The 24,530-nt window shown below is 42.9% G+C and overlaps 2 protein-coding genes across 2 annotated transcripts; both read right to left on the bottom strand.

Annotated features, from left to right (window-relative positions):
• Positions 1–1,411: 1,411 nt before the first annotated feature.
• LOC311622646 (protocadherin beta-14-like) lies at positions 1,412–13,890 on the bottom strand. The gene is made up of 2 exons (XM_084883889.1): positions 11,294–13,890; positions 1,412–5,437 (listed from the first exon to the last, which is right to left on the bottom strand). The coding sequence occupies exons 1-2, from the start codon at positions 13,683–13,685 to the stop codon at positions 3,045–3,047; spliced, it is 4,785 nt and encodes a 1,594-aa protein (XP_084740015.1). The 5' UTR covers positions 13,686–13,890; the 3' UTR covers positions 1,412–3,044.
• A 2,794-nt stretch (positions 13,891–16,684) lies between these two features.
• Positions 16,685–24,494, bottom strand: LOC311622647 (uncharacterized protein). Its single transcript, XM_084883890.1, has 2 exons — positions 21,773–24,494; positions 16,685–19,252 (listed from the first exon to the last, which is right to left on the bottom strand). Exons 1-2 carry the CDS (start codon positions 24,161–24,163, stop codon positions 16,838–16,840), a joined length of 4,806 nt encoding a protein of 1,601 aa, XP_084740016.1. The 5' UTR covers positions 24,164–24,494; the 3' UTR covers positions 16,685–16,837.
• Between the last annotated feature and the right edge of the window lie 36 nt (positions 24,495–24,530).

The following is a 24,530-nucleotide window of genomic DNA, read 5'->3' on the forward strand; positions in this document are numbered from 1 at the left end:
ACTGGATTTATGCACACACATACACAACCACCACCACGGGTTATACATAGGGTGGTTTATAAATAAAATTGTAACTTTATTTTTCTGTGAGATTGTGAATTTGGAAATGGTGCCAGCAACTTTGGGAATGATGCAAGAACAAAGCTAACTGTTTATTTGTTTATTCAACAAATCTTTTTGATTTCATATTATATGTCAGTTAGTATACTAAATGGTGGGAATACACATACCGTCTTTGTTGTTCTGGAGCTTACAATATAATGTCTGCTATACTATCTGTATTCTAGGGGAATTGAGTAGAAAAATATGGTAATTATCAGTCTATTCCTAAAGAAATCAAACTCTTAACACACTGCCAGCAAGGTAGATGAAGAGATTCATTTACATACTTCAAGAGTATAAACTTAAATGACAGACCAGCTAGAACTGGTTCATTATGCAAACAAAATAAATAGCTTAAATGTTTGTGGGTAACTTATTTGTAAATATTGTCTACAGATAATATCTCAGTATCACTGTAAGCACTGATGTATTGACTGTTAGATTATCTAAAACAATTTGTAAAAAGCATCTACCTCTATTACTAAAATAAGATAAATATATGTCAAAGTTAACATTCACTGGTATCTTGAAAAGTAGAAAGTCAAGATTATAAAGATAAAGAGCTGAAGTTACAGTAAAAACTGAAGTGCAGAAGAAAATAAGTTAGGTTCATTTGAAACAGCAGGTTAAACTTATTCCCAAGAAGGAAAGATTACGATCTACTTTTAGCAAGCAACTCCATATCTCTTAAGGATAGCTGGAGATTCTGTCACCCTAGCATAAAGTATTTATTCCTAAGGATGGAAAAAATATCTTGGAGTAAGGAACTGGAGTCTATCCAGTTGCACCAAATTTTAAACAATACTTTAATATTGTTTAAATAACCAACAGTATCACATAGTCTGGCACTTCAATTACCTGGGTAACTGGGTAAACAGCTCGGGCCTAGTGTAAAACATTGTGTTGAATATTGATTTAATTCTATTGAGGTACACATCATTCTATTTTAGAATGTTTTTCTCTAATAGTGAAACAAATTTAAATAAACCTTCAAAATATGAGAACATGCTGGTTACAGTTATATCTGATAATTTTCCTCATAGATCTGGATTATGAATCCAACCTCTTTACTATGAAATTAAATAGGCAATAAAATTTGCCCTTAATATTCATGCATAAAAAAATAACAAGTAGAAGCTGGTATCCATGTAAGTGAGCAAATGCATCAAAATTAGTTTTTCATTCCCATCTATCATTTCTCAGAGAAATTTTCTCCTTATTTTTCCTCTTCTAATGAGAAAATTTTAAGCTTGTAGACTTGGCAGGAAACTTAAAATTTTTATGAGCCTTTCTAATAATAGAGTATGTGTCAATCAAACACTGAATTACTCTTAATAAAATCATGATTCAACTCATATAATCCATAAATTACATTATTTGTAGAGTCTGAAGATTTTACATTAAATGACAAAATAATTATGTTCACATGTGTGATGATCCTGAGAAAAAGTATAGACACCCAAACAATAACAATCTAAGTGTTACTTTTAAAAACTAGTCCTGGGGCCCATAAAATAATGGAGGGAAACTTGTTAGAAAGGCATTCCATAAAACCCTTTGTAGCATTTTTTTTTCTGTTGAAAGATTTTGCCAATTATTTATGAAATTAAGTTTTATATAACAAAATTCTCTAGTATAGATTAATTAATTAGCTCAAAGTTTGTATATTTTTTATTCCATTCATTGGCTAAGTTAATATTAGAAGCATGTAACAAAAGACCTTGGCTTGCTGTGATGTAGGCTAATTGAGAACTCAAGATTGCACATATCTTTCTTGTCTCTTTTGGTTTCCAGTAATCCCCCCATGGGTTAAATAAAAAAAAATATATTAATTAGGAAACTGGAGTCTTATTGTAGAACACAAATACAACAAGACTTTGGGGATTTGGAGACACAGGAATGAGAAACTGATAGGTCTAGAACCAAGTGCGTAGCTTGCCTTAGTCTCTACGGTTTCTTAGGTTTCTGTTTCCTCCACTTCCTTATTCATTCTCACCTTAACTCTTCCCTTCCTTCTTCCCCTTTCCTTCTTTCCTCCCCTTTCCAAACATGGCTACCCCAGCCTATGTTTAACATTTATTTCCTAGATACAAGCAATCAAGAAAAAATAGGTGAACTACCTCTTAATTGCCAACTTAAGGGCTTGGAGAATATGACTATTTCTGCTTTAATCAGGAGTCTGATGCTGAGCCCATCGAAATAGTCAGGAAAAGTTAAGACAATTATCTAAATAGTGTTTATCTTTCTTGGATCATACTGGGAAGCTCTCAGACAAGACCTGTGGCTGAATATCTGCCTTAATCTAAACAAGATTAGAATTTATTTTAATATACCACCTATCAGCAATATAGAAAAATATTTATACAGAAACATACCTAAATGGAGAAAAAAAATCTCTGAAATGTTTGGCAGAAGAGAATAGAAAGATTTATTATACTTTAGAAGACTTCTGAAAGGTAACATTAAAAATCAACCTAAGCAGATGACAAAGCAATTATGTTTTGACTCATAGCATGCATTTCTTCTATCATAATACTATCAAACATTTAAAAAAAAAATGGTTTTGGTGAGACCATGTAGAGCCCAGAACACCCAGAGACCATGACTGAGCTGAGTGTGCAATTAACCTAGAAGGGAAAATGCTGTATTCAGGGTGGGGCAAAGTAGGCTCACAATTGTTAACACGTGAAACACAATTTGTTCTTGTATCATTTTCCATATGAATAACTGTAAACCTTTATTAGAGGTTGCATTTTGGAAGAAAGACTAAACAAATTCAAGCTCCCTCAGTTTTTTCACCAGTTAATATAAACAGCAGAAAGTAGACATTGATATTTCTGAGCTCTTAGTGAGGTTACTCTAAAGAAATAACTTTACATTACAATGAACACATTTTACAAAGAAATAGCACTTTCTAAAAGTTTTGCATAATAATGGAATTCCTAATTGAACTCAAAGCCATTCAGAAAGGTGTGGCTTTCCTCCTTTTCAGGATTTTGGGGCGGGAGGCTGGGGATAACTGGTTTAAGGAACTTGAATTCACTGGTCCCAGAGCCTCCCACCAGACACACCTCATACTGGTAGCTCTGGGACAGGGTCCCAGTACCGCTCACGTCCACCAGGTGGCCAGCAAGGTGGCCCTCAGGCACAGAGCAGCCACCCGCCCAGGCCGCCCGGCTCCGCCTGCACAGCCGCACCGCCACCAACGCCAGCACCGAGAACAGGAACAGCGACGACACCGCCGCCAGCGCCACCACCAGGTACACGGTCAGCGGATCCGCCCGCGCCTGCTCGGCCGCCGCTTCGGGCAGCGGCAGGTAGGGCTGCGAGAAGCCGTCCACCAGCAGTACGTGCAGCGTGACGCTGGCGGACAGCGCGGGCTCGCCATGGTCCCTGACCAGCACCACCAGCCTGTGCCTGGCCGCGTCGCGCTCGCCCAGCGGCCGCGCCGTGCGCACCTCGCCATTGTGCGCCCACACGCCGAACAGCCCGGGCTCCGTGGCCCTGAGCAGCTGGAACGACAGCCAGGCGTTCTGGCCCGAGTCGGCGTCCACCGCCACCACCTTGCTCACCAGGTAGCCCGGCTCGGCCGCCCTGGGCACCAGCTCGGTGCAGGGCGCGGAGCCGTTGTGCGGCGGGTACAGCACGGAGGGCGCGTTGTCGTTGGCGTCCAGCACCTGCACGCGCACCAGCGCCTGGCTGCTCAGCGCGGGCGCCCCGCGGTCCGTAGCGCCCACGCCGAACTCGAACGCCCGCAGCGCCTCGAAGTCCAGCGCCCGCAGCGCGAACAGCTGGCCGGTGTCGGCGTTGATGGCCACCAGCGAGGCCAGGGGCAGGCGCGGGTCCCGGGGCGGCAGCAGCGAGTAGGTGAGCTGGGCGTTGGCGCCCGCGTCCCTGTCTGTGGCGCTGACGCTGCCGATGTGCAGGGCGGGGCTGTTGTTCTCGCGGAGGAACAGGCTGTAGGAGGGCTGGGTGAAGGCGGGGGCGTTGTCGTTGACGTCGGATACCAGCAGGGTGATGTTGTGCTGGGTTTTCAGCCTGGGGGTCCCCAAGTCGGTGACCGTGATGGTGATGTTGTACTCAGGACTAGTCTCTCGGTCCAGTGGCCGTTCTGTTACCAGGGTGTAGAAGTTCTTAAAAGTAGGCTTCAAGAGAAAGGGAAGATGGTCCTGAATTGAGCAAACCATCTTCCCGTTATCTCCAGAGTCTGGGTCTCGTAAGCTAAACACAGCGACCACCATTTCAGGCGAGGAATTTTCTGGTATGGGGCTGTTAAGGGACGTTATGACTATTTCCGGTGGGTTGTCATTCACATCTACAACCCGAACCAAAATTGCTGATTTTCCTGAGAGACTCCCACCGTCAATGGCCTGGATGTTTATTGTATAAGACTGAACTAACTCAAAATCCAGAAGCGCTTTTAAGTGGACTTCGCCAGAAATTGGATGGATTTCAAATGTTCTCCGTGTGTCTTTGGAGACGTGGGAAAATGAATAAGTTAGTTCTCCATTTATTCCTGCGTCTAAATCTGTAGCAGACACCTTGATGACTAAGGAGTCCAGAGGGCTGTTTTCTGGTACCTGAACCTCATAGACAGGCCTCTCAAACTCCGGTGCATTGTCATTGATATCTAAAACCAAAACACGAACCACTGCAGTTCCAGACCTGGGCGGAGTCCCACCATCCAAGGCTGTTAGCGTTAATCTGATCTCAGGCTCCTTTTCTCGATCCAGAGATTGGTCCAGTACCAGCTCCGGGTATTTTCTGCCCTCATCACCGTGTTGTAACTTAAGGTGGAAATGAGGATTGGGACTTAATGTGTAGTTTTGGACACCATTCTTTCCTACATCCAAATCCTGAGCATCCCCCATTTGGAATGCGGTTCCTGGAGCAGTGCCTTCTGAGATTTTCAGAAGTATATCTTTATCTAGGAATGTGGGAGCATGATCATTTATGTCTTTAACCCAAAGCTCAGCCTGAAAAAATTGCAAAGGATTTTCCAGTAACACCTGGAAATGCAATATGCATGGCTCCGTGAGATCGCAGAGTGCCTCCCGGTCCAATTTCTCATTTAAAAGCAAGTTGCCAGTCTGCGGATCCAACCACAAGTATGATTTATAATCGTCAAAGATGACTCTGGCCCCCCGCACAGCCAGGTCTTCCACACCTGAACCTATGTCTTTCACCACGTTGGCTATAAAGGATCCGGTCTCCGTTTCCTCTGCCACAGAATAGCGCCTGGTCTCTGAACACACCAAAGACCCTCCCAGGAAAACAAAGAAAAGCAGCACTTGCCTTACATGCTGAGGGCTCTCCTCTCCCAGCTCCATGGCTCCTTAGCCAAACGCCTTTCTTTGGAAATGTTTCAGCTCAATCTCAAACAGCTCCAGGAGTTGCTCCTCTCTATCAGCCTGGACTTTTGGCGATCTATAGATTTATAATCCTGTGGTGAGGCTGTTGTTGGCTGCCTAGCTTTCTTTTGAAAGCCTGTTTTCCCCTCCCCGCTTCTTTAGCGCTCTCAGCTCCACTGGTTAATGGAAGCCAGTGGCTTCTGATGTAACAAAAATTACCCTATCTTATCCTGCAGCGCCACCAAGTGACTCTACAGATTCTCAGGTTTTAAACAAAATCAAGCAAGTTGAGACAGAAGATTAATTTACTTTGTGTGTTTATTGATGGATTTAAATTATATTCCCTCCTAAAATCCTATTTTCTTTTCTAAGTTGCATTCTTTGTGATATGTGATACTGTTGCTGTTCATTCCTCAACACAGTAAACCACAATTGGCAAGAACTGTGGTGGCTACAAAAAGCATATATTGAAGATACAGCCCCAACTTCAAATAAGTTATGCTCTCTCATCTTCAATAAGTTATGAAAGCAATATATAAAACAATTAAAAATAGTTAGGACAACTCTTTTATGTAATAGACTTAGTGGGCAAGAGGTTTCCAGGAAACTAGAGGTCTTAGTTGTCCCTAGCTGTCAACAATTACTCTAAGACACTAAGAATAAGGTTCACTGGAAACTACACCTGGTATATGCAAATAGTTGTTTGGGGGAGGCTGACATTTGGTAAATGGTACCATTCAGATTTGGTAAATGGTACCATTTATTTAGGGATACTCCACAGGAGACATATTTGGCAGCAATAAAAAGTAAATAAATACTCAACAGTAATGAATAAAATAGGTATAGTTTCTGAACATTAAAAAAAAAGTTGAACAAATTAGACCCCAATTTAGACTGAGTTTCACTTTGCAGATCCAAGTCTTCCAAAAGCATCCATTCAACAATTTGTTCAGCAAATATTAATTAAGCATATATTTTTTACTAGGCCTGGTGATACATGTTAGGAATAGAATAGTAAATAGACATAGTTTCTGTTCTGAAATGTGGAGGCAGAGAAGCGATCACACATTAAAAATAGACCATACAGAATGGCATGATAGCAAAAGTGTATGCAACTATAAGAGAAAAGATGAGGGTTATCTAACTAGAATTTGAAAGTACAGGAAAGACTTCTCTGGGAAAAGGAGACTCTAAATTGATACATAGAAGATGAGTATGAGTAATCCAAACAAAAATTCAGTGTGGGGTGAAATTTTCAGGAAGCTAAAAACATGATATCCAGAATGAAAGACATGTTTTGGAAGAACTGAAATAGGATCAATATGGTTGAGCAATAGAGCAAAAGGAAAAAACTAAGGGAGTTGAGACTGAAAATATAAGCAAATATTTTGTGTCATGCCATTCGACCTCTACATCAATGCAAGATTATGAAAGGGCTTTAAATAGAAAACGACATGGCCATATTTTTACTTTTCAAAAGATCATCCTATTTCAGAGTTAAGAATAAATTAGAAAGGAGTAAGACTTGAGGCAGAAGACTGATTAGAAGTTGTTGCAATAATACAGGTAAGAAATGAGATTGGCTTCATCTAGAAATTCAGTGATTAAAATAATCAAGATAAAATATATTGGATGTGGTGATAGATTAGATATAGAGGCACTGGAATAAGAAGGGCCTGTGGCTTAGGGAACTGAGTATTAACTGATAAAGTAAATACAAGAAGGGGAGATAAGAAAAATGGGTATAGAGCTGGAGAAGATGTTTCTTTTTTAGGAAGGGAAATTTTTAACTTAAAACATGTTGAGTTTGAGGTATCCACAGAGCATCCATTTAAATATATACATAAATGAGCTTCCATTATATAAATGCAAGTGAGAAAAGAGGTTTGGGCTGCATAGACAAATTTAGAATTTATTGGTATTAGTGGTGATTGGAGCCCTTCAAGGAAGAATATAAGTTGTAGATTAAGAGAAGTATCTTTGAATATGTGATTTTGTTTCTTCGAGACTATAATCTTCAGAAAGTGGCCATACTCATAGATGACTCGACTAGACTAAAAATGGATGTTACTAGAGATGAAGAAGGCTAGAAACTCCTTAATTCAGAATTTTGGTAAGACATGGACAGAGGGAAACTATAAGAAGTTGTATATTTGAGAGTAAAATGTTTTTATAGCAATTCTCTCTTATGATCTTGATTCATTTAAAACCAAACTGATATCCAGTTGATTTGATTCTCTCATTTGATGATTCCTTTTTGTTGTTGTTAATCCTCACTAGAGGACAATTTTCCATTTATGTATAGAGAGAGTAGGAGGGAGGGGAGAGATAAAAAAAAAAATCCATGTGAGAGAGACACTTGGCATCTTGACTATGCCCTTGACTAAGAATCAAACCACTGAGCAAAACCAGCCAGGGCTCTCATTTGATGACTCTTATGTACAAAAACATTTAGGTAGGGCAGTTTGCTAATTTATTTCAACACATTTGTATATATATTTATTGATTTTAGAGAGAGAGGAAGGGAGAGGGATAGGTAGAAAACAGTGATGAGAGAGAAACATCTATAGGCTGCCTCTTGCACAACCCCTACTGGGGATAGAGCCTGCATCTGGGGCCTGTGACCAGTAATCCAATGGGGGACCTCTAGGTTCATGGATCAACACTCAACTACTGAGCATTTCAGCACATTGAAGGTATCTTATTTTCTTTTAGTTTCCATTGCTACTGTTGAGAAATTGTCAACATGGAACATAGCTGTCACTCTAATAGTCTTGTGTTTAAAGGTTAAATGCTTTTCCCAGTGGTTTTTACTTTTTTTAAAAAAAGATTTCTTTGTCTTTGTCTTCTGAAATTTCACAATTATGTTTCTAAGTATGAACATCTTTTTAAAAAATATGGAACGCTTCATAAATTTGCATGTCATCCTTGTGCAGAGGCTATGCTAATCTTCTCTGTATCCCAATTTTAGTGTATGTGCTGCCAAAGCAAGCACAGTATGAATGTCTTTTATTTATCCTGCTAGGTTTATTTGGATCTCTTGAAACTACATTGGTGTTTTCATCAATTCTGGAAATTCCCAGCAATTATCTTTTTCAAATAATTGATCCTTCTGTTATTCTGGTTAAATACATGTTAAACCTTTTTATTCTGACCTATGTTTCTAACCATCTTCTTTGTGTCTTTTATCTTCTTAACTCTCTGAGCTGCATGCTGGATAAATTATATTCTGACTTCTTTCACTCCATGAATTCTTTATTTGGGTATATCTATTTTCTACTAAAACTTTTTATTCAGTATTAAATTTTGATTATAATATTTTTCAGTTCTAAGAGTTGTATTCTGTTGTCTTCTAATTTTTCAGATTTATTGTCCATACATCTTTAAGTATAACTTTATTTCAATTAAAGTGATTAGCATATTATGGACTATGTCTAATAATTAAGATATTTGAAGTGTTTGCAAATTTATTTCAGCATTCTTTTCCCCCTCCTGCTGGCTCTCACTTAGATGTCATGTTTCTTTATGTATGCAGTTATTTTCGTGTTAAAGTTAAGCAAAAATATTTATATAATAGTTCTAGGCTTAGAATGAATAAGCCTTCTTCATAGAAGGTTTCCATTTGGTTCTATTAGGATCTGTCACCTTAAATCAAAATTCAAGTTCAAAGCTGTTATTCCACATGAAGGCTTACCCTCCTAGTGGTGAAGATATAGTTCTTAGGAATTCATATTTATTATTGTGAGGTTCTTCTATAAATTTCTTAATTTGTTTTTTTGTTTTGTTTTGTTTTGTTTTTAAATATATTTTTATTGATTTTGTACAGAGAGGAAGGGAGAGAGACAGAGAGTTAGAAACATCGATGAGAGAGAGTCATCGATCAGCTGCCTCCTGCACACCCCCCACCGGGGATATGCCCGCAACCAAGGTACATGCCTTTGACCGGAATCGAACCCGGGACCCTTAAGTCCCCAAGCCGACGCTCTATCCATTGAGCCAAACCGGTCTCGGCTATAAATTTCTTAATTTGTTATGCTTCTCCCTTATTATAGAGGCTCACAATTCCCAGGATTTCAAGTGTTCCCAGGGAAAAGAGTGGATATGGGTCTCATTTATCTCTTAAGGTTACTTTTATTTTTTTTATTTTTTTAAAAATATATTTTATTGATTTTGTACAGAGAGGAAGAGAGAGAGATAGAGAGTTAGAAACATTGTTGAGAGAGATACATCGATCAGCTGCCTCCTGCACACCCCCCACCGGAGATGTGTCCACAACCAGGGTACATGCCCTTGACCGGAATCGAACCTGGGTCCTTTCAGTCCCCAAGCCGACGCTCTATCCATTGAGCTAAACCGGTTTCGGCTTAAGGTTACTTTTAAATTGTAACTGTGACCTGACAATATATGTGCCTTTTTAGGTCATTATTTTTGGTGGAAGTGTTGGTCTACATAATCTATACCATGCTAATTAAAAATGTAAAGTATCACTTGATTTTTCTCAAAATTACAAGTAAATTCTTAGGTTTCATTGGGTACAGGAGATTGATCTTCTCAAGAGCATAGAGAAATAACATCTATTTTTAGCAACTGATCACTACTAAATCAACTTCATAAGGCTGCACTCAATTTAAACAATCTCTTAGAAGAGACAGTTTCTGTTATGGACATTAGTATTGTTCTCACTTTTCACTGTATCCTAATCCTCCTACATATAAACACATGTATTCTTTCCTACATCTGTTCTTTCTTCTCTCCTTCCATTATTTTTATTTATATATTTCTATTTTCTACAAATATGGCATTATATGGGTATATGGCACTGTACTATAAATTCAATGTCTTTGTTCTTTATTTCATTAAGAGTTTGAATTTTCATTTCAATTTCTTAAGAAAATTTTCACTGTACTCTTCTGCTGAAGAATTGTTTACTCAAGGTAATACCATAAACTACATTCTAGTTAAGTAATACACAATATGAAATAATACAAATTTAAACTAGCAAATGGCATATTTACAGAAAACAACAGGAATATAAAGTATCAGAACTTTATAAGACTCTTCTTCCAAAACAACATTAGCATCAACAACAATTAAAAAAACAGTTACTTAAGAAATCAATAATTTCCAATGTGGTCACTTTTATTTTGTCAAAAAGGAAAATCTTGAAAAGCACTTTATTATAAACTAACAAAAAAGGTACTCTAGTACTGAATACGGTAAATTAGCATTTTAATGTTTATGATGAAAAATTTTCAAGGAGAATAATATGATAAAATCCAATATATTTTTCACCCAGATTCAGCAGTATTTGAAATCTTTGCTTTAGCTACACTTCAACGAAATGTCTAGAAGTAAATTACATATATTGTGGAATTCACTCTTAAAACATTAGACTGCGTTCCAAATAAACAACATTGTTTTGCATAACAACACGATTACCACAAAAAATGAGCAACAACTTCATTAATATGCCATTTTTCAACTTTTAAAATTGACTTGAGAAACATCAAGTTGTTGTTCTACTTATTTATGCATTCATTGGTTGATACTTGCATGAGTCCTGAAAAGAAATTGAACTCGCAACCTTGGTCTTCCAGAATGACTATAAGCAAATGAACAACCTGGCCAGCCCAATATGCCATTTTTGACAAAAAAAAAAAAAAAAGTAAACACACACACAGAAAACAGACAAACTAATAAAGATTTGTAAAGCAGATGCAAGAGCGTCAGGAATAATACATGCAACTACTGTACAACTGAAATCCAGTATAAACTGGCAAAGTATTTCTCAGTTTGCCAAGAATAATGAAAGAGTAAATGTTTAAAATAAAAATTTCATTGGATGTTGAATCCAAAGCTATTCCTAAAATTCTCATTTTGCTCTACATTCCTACCAGTGTCCTGGACTGGAAGATTGGGAATAATTGGCTTCAGAAATTTAAACTCATCTGTCCCAGTACCTCCCATCAGACACACCTCATACTGGTAGCTCTGGGACAGGGTCCCAGTACCACTTACATCCACCAGGTGGCCAGGAAGGTGGCCCTCAGGCACCGAGCAGCCACCCGCCCAGGCCGCCCTGCTCCGCCTGCACAGCCGCACCGCCACCAACGCCAGCACCGAGAACAGGAACAGCGACGACACCGCCGCCAGCGCCACCACCAGGTACACGGTCAGCGGCTCCGCCCGCGCTTGCTCGGCCGCCGCTTCGGGCAGCGGCAGGTAGGGCTGCGAGAAGCCGTCCACCAGCAGCACGTGCAGCGTGACGCTGGCAGACAGCGCGGGCTCGCCATGGTCCCTGACCAGCACCACCAGCCTGTGCCTGGCCGCGTCGCGCTCGCCCAGCGGCCGCGCCGTGCGCACCTCGCCATTGTGCGCCCACACGCCGAACAGCCCGGGCTCCGTGGCCCTGAGCAGCTGGAACGACAGCCAGGCGTTCTGGCCCGAGTCGGCGTCCACCGCCACCACCTTGCTCACCAGGTAGCCCGGCTCGGCCGCCCTGGGCACCAGCTCGGTGCAGGGCGCGGAGCCGTTGTGCGGCGGGTACAGCACGGAGGGCGCGTTGTCGTTGGCGTCCAGCACCTGCACGCGCACCAGCGCCTGGCTGCTCAGCGCGGGCGCCCCGCGGTCCGTAGCGCCCACGCCGAACTCGAACGCCCGCAGCGCCTCGAAGTCCAGCGCCCGCAGCGCGAACAGCTGGCCGGTGTCGGCGTTGATGGCCACCAGCGAGGCGAGCGGCAGGCGCGGGTCCCGGGGCGACAGCAGCGAGTAGGTGAGCTGGGCGTTGGCGCCCGCGTCCATGTCTGTGGCGCTGACGCTGCCGATGTGCAGGGCGGGGCTGTTGTTCTCGCGGAGGGACAGGGTATAGGAGGGCTGGGTGAAGGCGGGGGCGTTGTCGTTGACGTCGGACACCAGCAGGGTGATGTTGTGCTGGGTTTTCAGCCTGGGGGTCCCCAAGTCGGTGACGGTGATGGTGATGCTATACTCCTCTCTCATCTCTCTGTCCAGTGCTTTTTCAGTAACCAGAGTGAAAATATTCTTAAATGTTGGTTTCAGGATAAAAGGGACATCATCTTGAATAGAGCAAACCATCCTTCCATTGTCCCCAGAGTCTTGGTCTCGAATACTAAAAACAGCAACTAAGGTCTGTGGCTCGTTTTCTGGAATTCTGTTTGTAATTGATGACATGGTCACTTCTGGTGCATTATCATTTATATCCATTACTTTAATCAGAAGAGTGCACTTTTCTGAAAGCCCTCCACCATCTGTTGCCTGAATATTTATAGTGTAAGACTGTATGACTTCAAAATCCAAGCTAGATATCAAACGAACTTCACCAGATGCTGGGTTGATTTCAAATGTCTTACGAATATCTTCAGATGCATGGAAAAATATGTAAGATATTTCCCCATAATGTCCTGCATCCAAATCCTTGGCAGAGACTGTGGTTATCCAGGAGCCAATCGCTGTGTCCTCTGGGACCTGCACCTCATAGAGCCTCTGCGAAAACTCAGGGGAGTTGTCATTGATGTCCAAGACCTCGATGAGGACCACTGTTGTCCCCGACCTGGGTGGAGATCCACCATCCAGTGCTACAAGGGTTAATCTGAGCTCAGGCTCCTTTTCGTGATCTAACATCCTGTCCAGGACCAGTTCTGGGTATATCTTTCCATCACCGCTGTCTTGAATTTTAATGTAGAAATGAGAATTGGGGCTGATTGTATAGTTTTGGAGACTGTTGCTTCCTATGTCCAAATCTTGGGCACTCTCCATTGGGAATGTAGTTCCAAGAGTGGTACCCTCTGAGATTTTCAATAGTATTTCCTTGTCCAGGAACGTAGGGGAGTGATCATTTATATCTTTGATGTGCAGCTCAGCCCGAAAAAAATGTAAAGGGTTTTGCAGTAACACCTGAAAATGCAACACACAGGGCTCCGCGGAGCCGCACAGCTCCTCTCGGTCCAGTCTCTCATTTAGGAGCAAATCCCCCGTCAATAAATTGAGATGCAAATGCCTTCCATTATCATCAGAAATTATCCGGGGCTCTCGGGAGGACAGCTCCTCTACCCTAAGCCCCAGATCCCCTGCCAGATTGGCCACAAAAAAGCCAATATCGGCTTCCTCCGCCACAGAATAGCGCACAGATTCAGGACCCGCCTCAGACAATCCCAGCAAAACAAAAAGAATGGCAACTTGCCTTTTCCGGAAAGTGAGCGCTCCTCTGATCTCCATGGTTCCTTCAAGCAATCTCCTTTGTGGAAAAAATTAAGTTTAGCCCTAATTTTGGAAGCCAGAGCGCTGATTTTTCAGAATAAGTAAACCCCGGAGGGTGTAGAGCTCTCTGGCAGCTCTGAAAGTGAAGCTCTTGAATGGGTTGACTGTTCTCTGTTCCCTTGAATAATGGAGTCCACAGTGTGGTCCATGCACTGTTTTCATCTTATCCTGCAGCGCCACCATGTGTCTCTTATGGATTTTTTTTTCAGTAAAAATTGTTTTTTCTTTGAAGAAGTAATTCATGGATACATCTGGAATATTTTAAAGCAAATCCCAGACATCATAGTTTTACCTCTAAATACTTCATTAAGTATCTGTAATAGGTAAGGACTTAAAAAATATAACTACTATACCACTATCAAAATCAACCCATTTAGCAATAATTCCTTGATATAACTTATTCTCAGTTGATGCTTGGTTTCCCAGTTTTTCCAACAATGTTTTTAATTGTTGGTTTGTTTCCAATGAGATCCAAACTCCGCCTATGTAGTGCATTTAATTATCACTGGTTTGAATACCTGACAAGAAAAATCTGTAAAAATGTCTTGAACTGAAGAAATGATATTTTATTCAGGCCATCTCTTGACTAATTGCAAATATACTTCCTTCTCAACTCTTGTAAATACTTGAGTTCAGTCAATTATAGTTAGTAACATTGCTTTTTCATTTATGTATTTTTTTAAAATACACATATAAGGATATGGCATATAAGATGCAGATAACCCTTGTCTTTATGGAGCTCACAGACTAGAAGATTTGGCAGTAGGCAATTAAAATATGTCACAATAAATAACAACATAGAAAGACCTAGAAGGGACATCTTAGGCCTCAAGAGGCAACACAGTATAGTGATTACAAACATGGATTTTAAAACAACAATGTCTAATTAGAATTCTAATCTGCCACTTACTATCTGCCATCTTGAACAATTTACGTACCTCTGTTTCCTGACGTGTAAAATAGGGGTAATGATAGTATTTAGCTCCTAGGATTATTATCACCTGGCATGGTAGGAAGCTGTAATACATTATATCTCTTTAAGCTAGGGGTCCTGCCGAGGCCGGTTTGGCTCAATGGATAGAGCGTCGGCTTGGGGACTGAAGGGTCCCGGGTTCGATTCCGGTTAAGGGCATGTACCTTGGTTGTGGGCATATCCCCAGTAGGGGGTGTGCAAGAGGCAGCTGATCTATGACTCTCTCTCATTGATGTTTCTGACTCTCTATCTCTCTCCCTTCCTCTCTGTACAAAATCAATAAAATATATATATATAAAAAATAAGCTAGTGGTCCTCCATCATTTCCCCACTAAGTACGGTAAAAACAGGAAGTAATCTTAATACTTAACATTTATTAATGTTGTATGGCTTTGGTTGCAGCTTTCATTTAGAGGGGAAAAGAACTTGCTCTTAGCTCCACTTCCAAAAGTGGAAAATTAGAATGTAATTTGTTCCCTCCATTTGTCTTGAATTCAAAGAATAAATAATCAGCCCACAAAGTTAAAAAGCAGTGGTAATGAAATCTTAGCTTTCAAGAAGTTTAAACAGATTGATTTGGACATAGTAGAGCAAGAGATTGTGTTTCCTGGCAATATTAACTGACTAATACCCAGACCCTCTATAATGTTAAGATAAAGTTTAAAAATATCCTCAGGATGTTCATTCTGGCATTCCTTATAGTCTGCAGCACTAGAAGCACTAGACGCAAGCATTTTACTCATTCTCACTCATCTCTTTCCAATGCATTCTCTCTCTCTCCCTCTCACTCTCTCCCTCTCTTTTCCCGCTATACCTGACACATTTTGTTCAACTACACTTTATTTCCACAACATATAGGCTTTAGATTTTTGATGAAATTTATTGGAAAACTCATACTCAAAATGGTTCTATACTGTAGTCAATTTAAACTTGGGATTGCTACCCATTAGTAGGTCACTAAATCAATTTATGATGACCACATTTGAAAATGAAATAATACAGGCAATTTGAGATTGCATCAACAAGAAATCTGTTATTGAAAAACATTTCTTTGTATCAATATATTACAAAGAAATTATGTTATATACATGATATTATTCTATTGGCTATAATTGTTTGAAAATCAGTGCCCACTGTGTGTGTGTGTGTGTGTGTGTGTGTGTGTACACAGGAGACAAAATATTATACACAGTAGCACCCAAACCCAATTTATGCTATACAAAATATTATTCAGGTGCCAGTTTTCAACTGGATTGCATTATAGCTTTGGAACATTCATGAGACATCTGAAAGATTATAATTTTTATTCCAAGATTCTGTGAATGGTCACAATATCAACATGCCTTCTAAACCATGCTTCAGAAAGAATAATGAAACGATGCTGAAAAAATTGACCTTTATAAAAAGTTGACTACACTCATGCTTGTATCATAGGACATGAATTTTCAGGTATATTTTCAACAGTAATAAACCTTTTTAAATGTTAACTAAAATGCAGTGAATTTTTAAGGAAAGAAAAGTGGCATTTCTGAATACAACCATGATTAAACCACAAGAAAAAGCAAAAAGGAAGAAATGCTTGAACACATAAAATACTTTGAAAGTGGTCTGCATTATTTTACTATAAGCCTAATTGTGGGTGAAAGTTCAATTGCAGAGAGGGTCAGGAACAAACAGTGACTTGGTATTGTTATTTAAGGAGGCAAATTAATTACAAATTAAGACCTTCTGGGTTAGAGAATAAATCACCACCTTATTACAACCACAAATAATGATAAACATTCACTAAAAAGTAAAGGTGGTAGAACATGCAAAAATATAAAACTAAGATCAATGCAATTTTAAATACCCACATGTTGAGTCTGGGCGGTGAGGCTCAGTTGATTGAGCATCTTCCCATGCACTGAGAGGTCACCTGCTAGATTCCCAGTCTGGGCACATCTCCAGGTTGCAGCTCAATCTCCAGTAGGGGGGCCATGCAAGAGTCAGCCTATCAGTGTTTTTCTCCCTCTCCCTTCCCCTCTCTCTAAAGTCTATTTTAAGACATATTTAAAATATCCACAAATTGGGAAAGAAATCACTGGTATGGAAGTGGCACAAAATAAAAATACATATGGGGTATAAAAGGTAATGATGGTCACTTAATATTGAATCCAAAGCTATTGTGGAAGGTAGAATTTTCCACCATTTCTTTCCCAGAGCTCTGAGTCTGGAGGTTAGGGCTAATTGGCTTCAGAAATTTAAACTCATCTGTCCCTGAGCCTCCCATCAGACACACCTCATACTGGTAGCTCTGGGACAGGGTCCCAGTACCGCTCACGTCCACCAGGTGGCCAGGAAGGTGGCCCTCAGGCACAGAGCAGCCACCCGCCCAGGCCGCCCTGCTCCGCCTGCACAGCCGCACCGCCACCAACGCCAGCACCGAGAACAGGAACAGCGACGACACCGCCGCCAGCGCCACCACCAGGTACACGGTCAGCGGATCCGCCCGCGCCTGCTCGGCCGCCGCTTCGGGCAGCGGCAGGTAGGGCTGCGAGAAGCCGTCCACCAGCAGCACGTGCAGCGTGACGCTGGCGGACAGCGCGGGCTCGCCATGGTCCCTGACCAGCACCACCAGCCTGTGCCTGGCCGCGTCGCGCTCGCCCAGCGGCCGCGCCGTGCGCACCTCGCCATTGTGCGCCCACACGCCGAACAGCCCGGGCTCCGTGGCCCTGAGCAGCTGGAACGACAGCCAGGCGTTCTGGCCCGAGTCGGCGTCCACCGCCACCACCTTGCTCACCAGGTAGCCCGGCTCGGCCGCCCTGGGCACCAGCTCGGTGCAGGGCGCGGAGCCGTTGTGCGGCGGGTACAGCACGGAGGGCGCGTTGTCGTTGGCGTCCAGCACCTGCACGCGCACCAGCGCCTGGCTGCTCAGCGCGGGCGCCCCGCGGTCCGTGGCGCCCACGCCGAACTCGAACGCCCGCAGCGCCTCGAAGTCCAGCGCCCGCAGCGCGAACAGCTGGCCGGTGTCGGCGTTGATGGCCACCAGCGAGGCCAGGGGCAGGCGCGGGTCCCGGGGCGGCAGCAGCGAGTAGGTGATCTGGGCGTTGGCGCCCGCGTCCCTGTCTGTGGCGCTGACACTGCCGATGTGCAGGGCGGGGCTGTTGTTCTCGCGGAGGGACAGGGTGTAGGAGGGCTGGGTGAAGGCGGGGGCGTTGTCGTTGACGTCGGAGACCAGCAGGGTGATGTTGTGCTGGGTTTTCAGCCTGGGGGTCCCCATGTCGGTGACGGTGATGGTGATATTGTACTCTGCTTGGCTTTCTCTGTCCAGAGCTCCTTCTGTCATTAGAATGTAAAAATTCTCCACAGAGGGTTTCAGAAGGAATGGCAGGTTATCTTGAATGTAGCAAATCATTTTCCCATTTTCTCCAGAGTCTCTGTCTTTAATCCTAAAAACGGCCAATATCATCTCAGGAGAGTTCTCAGGAACATGGTTGGAAAGTGATGACATGATCAGCTCAGGGGGGTTGTCATTGGTGTCTAATACCTCAACCAAAACCGTACACCTTGCAGAAAGGCCGCCACCGTCGACTGCCTGTATATTTATTTTGTAAGACTTTACTAGCTCATAATCAAGCAACACTCTGAGAACGATTTCCCCAGAAACGGGATTGATTTGAAAGGTTGAGTGAATATCTTCAGAAGCATCAAAAAATGTGTAGGCTATGTCTGCATAGATCCCAGAGTCTGCATCTGCTGCAGAGACTGTAGCAATAATGGAACCCACTGGGCTGTTCTCTGGAGCCTGGGCCCGGTAGATTGCCTGAGAAAACTGTGGGGCATTGTCATTGACATCCAGGATCACAATGCGTATAGTGGAGGTCCCAGACCTGGGTGGAGACCCGCCATCAAGTGCTGTGAGTGTTAAACTGAGCTCTTGCTGCTTCTCCCTGTCCAGCGCCTTGACCAACATTAGCTCCGGATATATCATGCCTTCATCACTGTCACCAATTTTAATATGGAAAAAAGAGTTGGGACTGATGGTGTAGTTTTGGATACCGTTAAGTCCTCCATCTGAATCCTGTGCTCTTTCTAGTCGAAATGTTGTCCCTTCAGCTGTATTTTCTAATATTTTTAAGACTGTCTCTTTGTTCTGAAACACTGGTGAGTGATCATTTATGTCCCTGACCCTCAGCTCAGCCCGGTAAATCTGAAAGGGATTATCCATTAAAATTTGGAAATACAGCATACAGGGTTCCGTGGATCCACACAGCTTCTCCCGATCCAGTATCTCATTTGTGAACAAATCCCCAGTATGAGAGTCCAGGAGCAAGTGTTGTTTGTTATCATCAAAGACCACCCGGGCTCCCCGTGCAACCAGCTCCCGATCCCCTAGCCCCAGATCCTTTGCCAGATTGACCACAAACGATCCTTTCTCTATTTCCTCTGTCACTGAATATCGTCCAAACACAGATCCTGCCAAGGATACCCTCCAAAACAGAAAGAGAAATAGGACTTGCCTTTGTCTGAAGCAGCACAACCCTCCAGCCTCCGTAGCTTCTTCTGAACACATCTTTTGTCAATATCGGTCACAATTACAGCTCCCAGCATAAAGAAACAGCAGTTTCAAACCCCAGACCTACACCATGTAGTGGCAGAGGTCTAGAATTTTGTTTTCTTTTCACAGTCTTAAACAGCTATGGCTTTTCTCCCAGCCTGCCTGCTGCGTTCTTCTTTTTTTTTGTCAGTGACTTCCGCAGCATTCTTAGTTCAATTCTTTATTCTGACTCTTTAGCCTGCAGCGCCACCTCCTGGCTTCCAACAGACTCAAATGGCTGCACCCAAAGTGTGTGCATATATATTTATACATTTCTTCCTGAGTGGATCGTTTAACTAATCCATTTTTCTTGTGTTTGTTTGGTAAAATATAATGTTGAGATAGAAAACTGTTCAAGTTTGTTGAGATGGTTCATTGTTTCATGAGGAAACTAAAAAGAACAGTTGCAAAAAGAATGTTTCTAGCAGTTACCTCGGTGCACCTCATTGTACTATATTTAGCTATGTATGGGGCCTTCCACTTTTGAAACTACCCCCATGCAATGTCAGGAACCAAAGGGAAAATTGTAGTGACTTCTGAGATTACCAAAATAATAGGTTTTCCTTTTTCAGAAACATCATGGATAGGAACATCAAGAACTGACCAAAGAAACTTGTTTCACAGTTTCAACAAATTTCATCAAAACATAATTACTCTGCCTAAATAGAGTCATCACTCTATAATCTAGAAGAGAGCATTTAAGTTGTCCTTTCTCTGTGCTACCATAAAATCTTGTATAACTCTCCTGTACATATTATCGTTTCCTGTTTCATACCAATCTGTCCCTACTTAGTCTTGGTTATCTTTCATTGGCAAATCAGACACTCACTAAATGCTTGCTGTATACAGGCATGCATAAATGAGTCCTTGTGTAGGATAAACACAATTTTAGTGTCTCTAAATCCTTGCTGTTTAAAAATTGTATTCCTTCACTTATTCTTTTGCAATTTTGTTCCCTTTATTTACTGTCTTTGTTTTTTCTTACATTGGCTTTAAGGTTATTTGAAGAATTAAAGAAGGGACTCATCTATATTTTAATCACACCCTTAATAAAAATATAATGGGATTTAATTTCTCTTCACCAAAGAAAGGAAGGCAAAGAGTAGACCACACAAATGCCTGTTTTTATACCACTGAAAGTAAGAACAGCATTGTAACACCTGCCTCATATAGACTTTTATTAAAAAGCCCAATATCTAGACAGAAACTCTATTTTTCTGATAGTAAATAAGAAACACAGAATAAATGAGGTATGTTATACAGGGAAAAGGCTAACTATTGCCAAAAACTCTCTGATTGTTGAACATGAAAGCCACACTATAGAAACATCTGCTTGCTGATTTCTACTGTTTTCTTTTCAAGTGAATAGGACTGTATTGTTAGTCATTAAAAAGTTAATAAGGATCTTTAATTTTTTTCATATAGAATTAAAAGCAAAAAATTATTAAATATTTCTATATGGGCTGTAAAATGCCTAAACTTCTCTTTTTTGGTCTCCAAACTTTAAACACATGTACACACATTTGATATCTTGCAATGTTATTTCTTCATATTTTTAGATAAAGCTGATTAGACATTTATTTATCATATCATAACAGGAATAGTATATATTAAATAGGCAGATACTAATTCAGGGGAAATAAAACTGTTTTAAAAAGCAACATAGTTTCAGAAAATTGGTATAATAAAAACTGAGATGACAAACTAGCAAATATATCAATTTTAAAAGGAAAATAGCCCTGGCCCATCTGCTAAGTGGTTACAACATTGGCCCCTTCACTGAAAGGTCACTGGTTCAATACCCAGTCTTGTAGGTTCTATCCCTAGTCCTTGGGGCTATTGGTGGGGCCCATGTACAATATCAATATTTCACTTTCTCTCCTTCCACTCTCTCTAATAACCAATGGAAAAATATGCTTGGGTGAGAATTAACAAAATAATAATAAGTAAAAGGAAAATAGAAGTATTGGAAAATAAATGTACAGATCACAAGCAGCAGATTATATTAATAATTGAAGTTCTAGAAAAGAACTAAAATAAAAATGTAAGTTAAAAGTCAATAACAACATTTATAGGGTAGAAAAACTGAATGACATCCATTTTAAAATAAACTCTATTTCATTCATTGAAATTCTATTGAAAAATACTTCACTGAGTTAAAGAATAAGGAAAAGAAAACTTCTGAAGTTAAGCATAAAATTGGTAATTGAGGGTGAAATAGAGAATATTAAATAACACCTTATTGGTGGTGGGCAAAACTAATCTAGCTATTTACAAAATATGTTAGAAGCTAATGTCTTTATTAACTAGGTTCCTATCAATAATTAATTCCCAACGTTAGTCCAAAAGAAGGGATTTCCTACCACTTACCCCACTGCTCTGGGATTTGAGTTCGGGGATAACTGGTTTTAGCAACTTTAACTGGTTCCAGAACCTCCCCTCTGACATACCGAGAATATTCTGAGAATAATAAATGAAAAATTTAAAAAATTATTGAATATTGAGTCCAAAGCTATTCCTAAAGTTCTCATTTTCTTCTACATTCTTACCAGTGTCATGGACTGGAAGATTGGGAATAATTGGCTTCAGAAATTTAAACTCATCTGTCCCAGTACCTCCCATCAGACACACCTCATACTGGTAGCTCTGGGACAGGGTCCCAGTACCGCTCACGTCCACCAGGTGGCCCGGAAGGTGGCCCTCAGGCACCGAGCAGCCACCCGCCCAGGCCGCCCTGCTCCGCCTGCACAGCCGCACCGCCACCAACGCCAGCACCGAGAACAGGAACAGCGACGACACCGCCGCCAGCGCCACCACCAGGTACACGGTCAGCGGATCCGCCCGCGCCTGCTCGGCCGCCGCTTCGGGCAGCGGCAGGTAGGGCTGCGAGAAGCCGTCCACCAGCAGCACGTGCAGCGTGACGCTGGCGGACAGCGCGGGCTCGCCATGGTCCCTGACCAGCACCACCAGCCTGTGCCTGGCCGCGTCGCGCTCGCCCAGCGGCCGCGCCGTGCGCACCTCGCCATTGTGCGCCCACACGCCAAACAGCCCGGGCTCCGTGGCCCTGAGCAGCTGGAACGACAGCCAGGCGTTCTGGCCCGAGTCGGCGTCCACCGCCACCACCTTGCTCACCAGGTAGCCCGGCTCGGCCGCCCTGGGCACCAGCTCGGTGCAGGGCGCGGAGCCGTTGTGCGGCGGGTACAGCACGGAGGGCGCGTTGTCGTTGGCGTCCAGCACCTGCACGCGCACCAGCGCCTGGCTGCTCAGCGCGGGCGCCCCGCGGTCCGTGGCGCCCACGCCGAACTCGAACGCCCGCAGCGCCTCGAAGTCCAGCGCCCGTAGCGCGAACAGCTGGCCGGTGTCGGCGTTGATGGCCACCAGCGAGGCCAGGGGCAGGCGCGGTTCCCGGGGCGGCAGCAGCGAGTAGGTGATCTGGGCGTTGGCGCCCGCGTCCCTGTCTGTGGCGCTGACGCTGCCGATGTGCAGGGCGGGGCTGTTGTTCTCGCGGAGGAACAGGCTGTAGGAGGGCTGGGTGAAGGCGGGGGCGTTGTCGTTGACGTCAGAGACCAGTAGGGTGATGTTGTGCTGGGTTTTCAGCCTGGGGGTCCCCAAGTCGGTGACGGTGATGGTGATGTTGTACTCAGCTCTTTCTTCTCTGTCCAGCGCTCTCTTCGTTACCAGTGTGTAAAAATTCTTGACAGAAGGTTTTAGAAGGAAAGGAAGCTCTTCCTGGATGGTGGAAACAGTCTTCCCATTGTCTCCAGAGTCAGGATCTGAAACACTGAAAACAGCAACTACAGTCTCAGGCGAGTTCTCTGGGATGGGGCTGGTCAGAGCAGACACCGTCACTTCCGGGGCGTTGTCATTGACATCCACCACCTGCAGGAGGAGAGTGCATTTTCCCGATAGACCTCCCCCATCAGTGGCCTTGATGTCCACTTCATAAGACCGAACTGTTTCATAATCCACTTGTCTTCTCAGTCGAATTTCTCCTGTCGTAGGATTTACCTCCAAAGTTTTGCTAATATCTCCTGAGGGCTGAAAGAGTGAGTATACTATTTTTCCATTGACTCCGCTGTCTATATCTCTGGCAGAGAGAGTGACGACCAGGGAGCCTACATTACTGTTCTCAGGAATATGCACCTGGTAGAGTGGCTGCCCAAACTCAGGAGCATTATCATTGATGTCCACCACTTCAATGCGCACCTGGGCGGTCCCATACCGAGGCGGAGAGCCGCCATCCAGCGCGGTCAGGGTTAAAGCGATTTCAGGCTCCTCCTCCCGATCCAGCTCTCTGTCCAACACCAGCTCCGGATATTTTCTGCCATCGCTGAGATTGAGGGTTAAAACTTGAAAATGGGGGTTGGGAGTGATTTTATAGTTCTGAACACTGTTGCTTCCTACGTCCAAGTCCAGAGCATTGCTCAGAGGGAATGCCGCGCCTAGAGGACTGTTTTCTGGTATTTTTAGAATAATTTCTCTTTCAGCGAACACCGGAGAATGGTCATTTATGTCTTCCACCCTTAGTTCAGCCTGAAAAATCTCTAAGGGATTCTCCATTAGCACTTGGAAATGGAGGACACAAGGCTCGGTGGAACCGCATAGCTCCTCTCGGTCTACTTTCTCATTGATGAGCAAATCCCCAGTCTGAACCTTGAGCTGCAAATGCTCTTTGTGCCCCTGAGAAATGATCCGGGCCCCGCGGCTGGACATCTCCGTCAACCCCAATCCCAGATCTTTCCCTAGATTTCCCACAAAGAATCCTCTCTCTGTTTCTTCCGTTACTGAATAGGGCCCTAAATCGGCGCACACCCCAGGCATGCTCAGCAAAACAAAGAAAACAAGGACTTGCCTTTGTCTCCGAGTGCGCATCCATCCAATCGCCATTGCTCTTTTCTGAAAATTTTGCTCACAGGAGCTTCGTGTGTGCACGCCCAAGATCCTGGCAGCCCGTTCCCACAGTCCAGAACGGCGAAATGATGGCGGAAATAGTTTTTAAGAGGTTTCACACTCACTTTTGCTCTGGCTGAGAAGGCTATTCTTCAGCTTCCCGGCAGTGAGAAACTGTTTGGCTGGGTAGCCGAGCTGCGCAGGCGATTCCATTTTCCATCATTTAACCTGCAGCGCCACCATGCGTTCTCACTAAGTCTTACACTTTCTGGTTTAACATTGGATACAAAAATCTCCTAATATATAAAACAAATTGTGTTCTGTAACATTAAACATTGAGTTTTATCTTCGTGTGGTTTTTGTG

Source organism: Pipistrellus hanaki (assembly GCF_964339955.1).
Source record: "Pipistrellus hanaki genome assembly, chromosome: 5".
Classification (NCBI taxonomy): domain Eukaryota; kingdom Metazoa; phylum Chordata; class Mammalia; order Chiroptera; family Vespertilionidae; genus Pipistrellus; species Pipistrellus hanaki.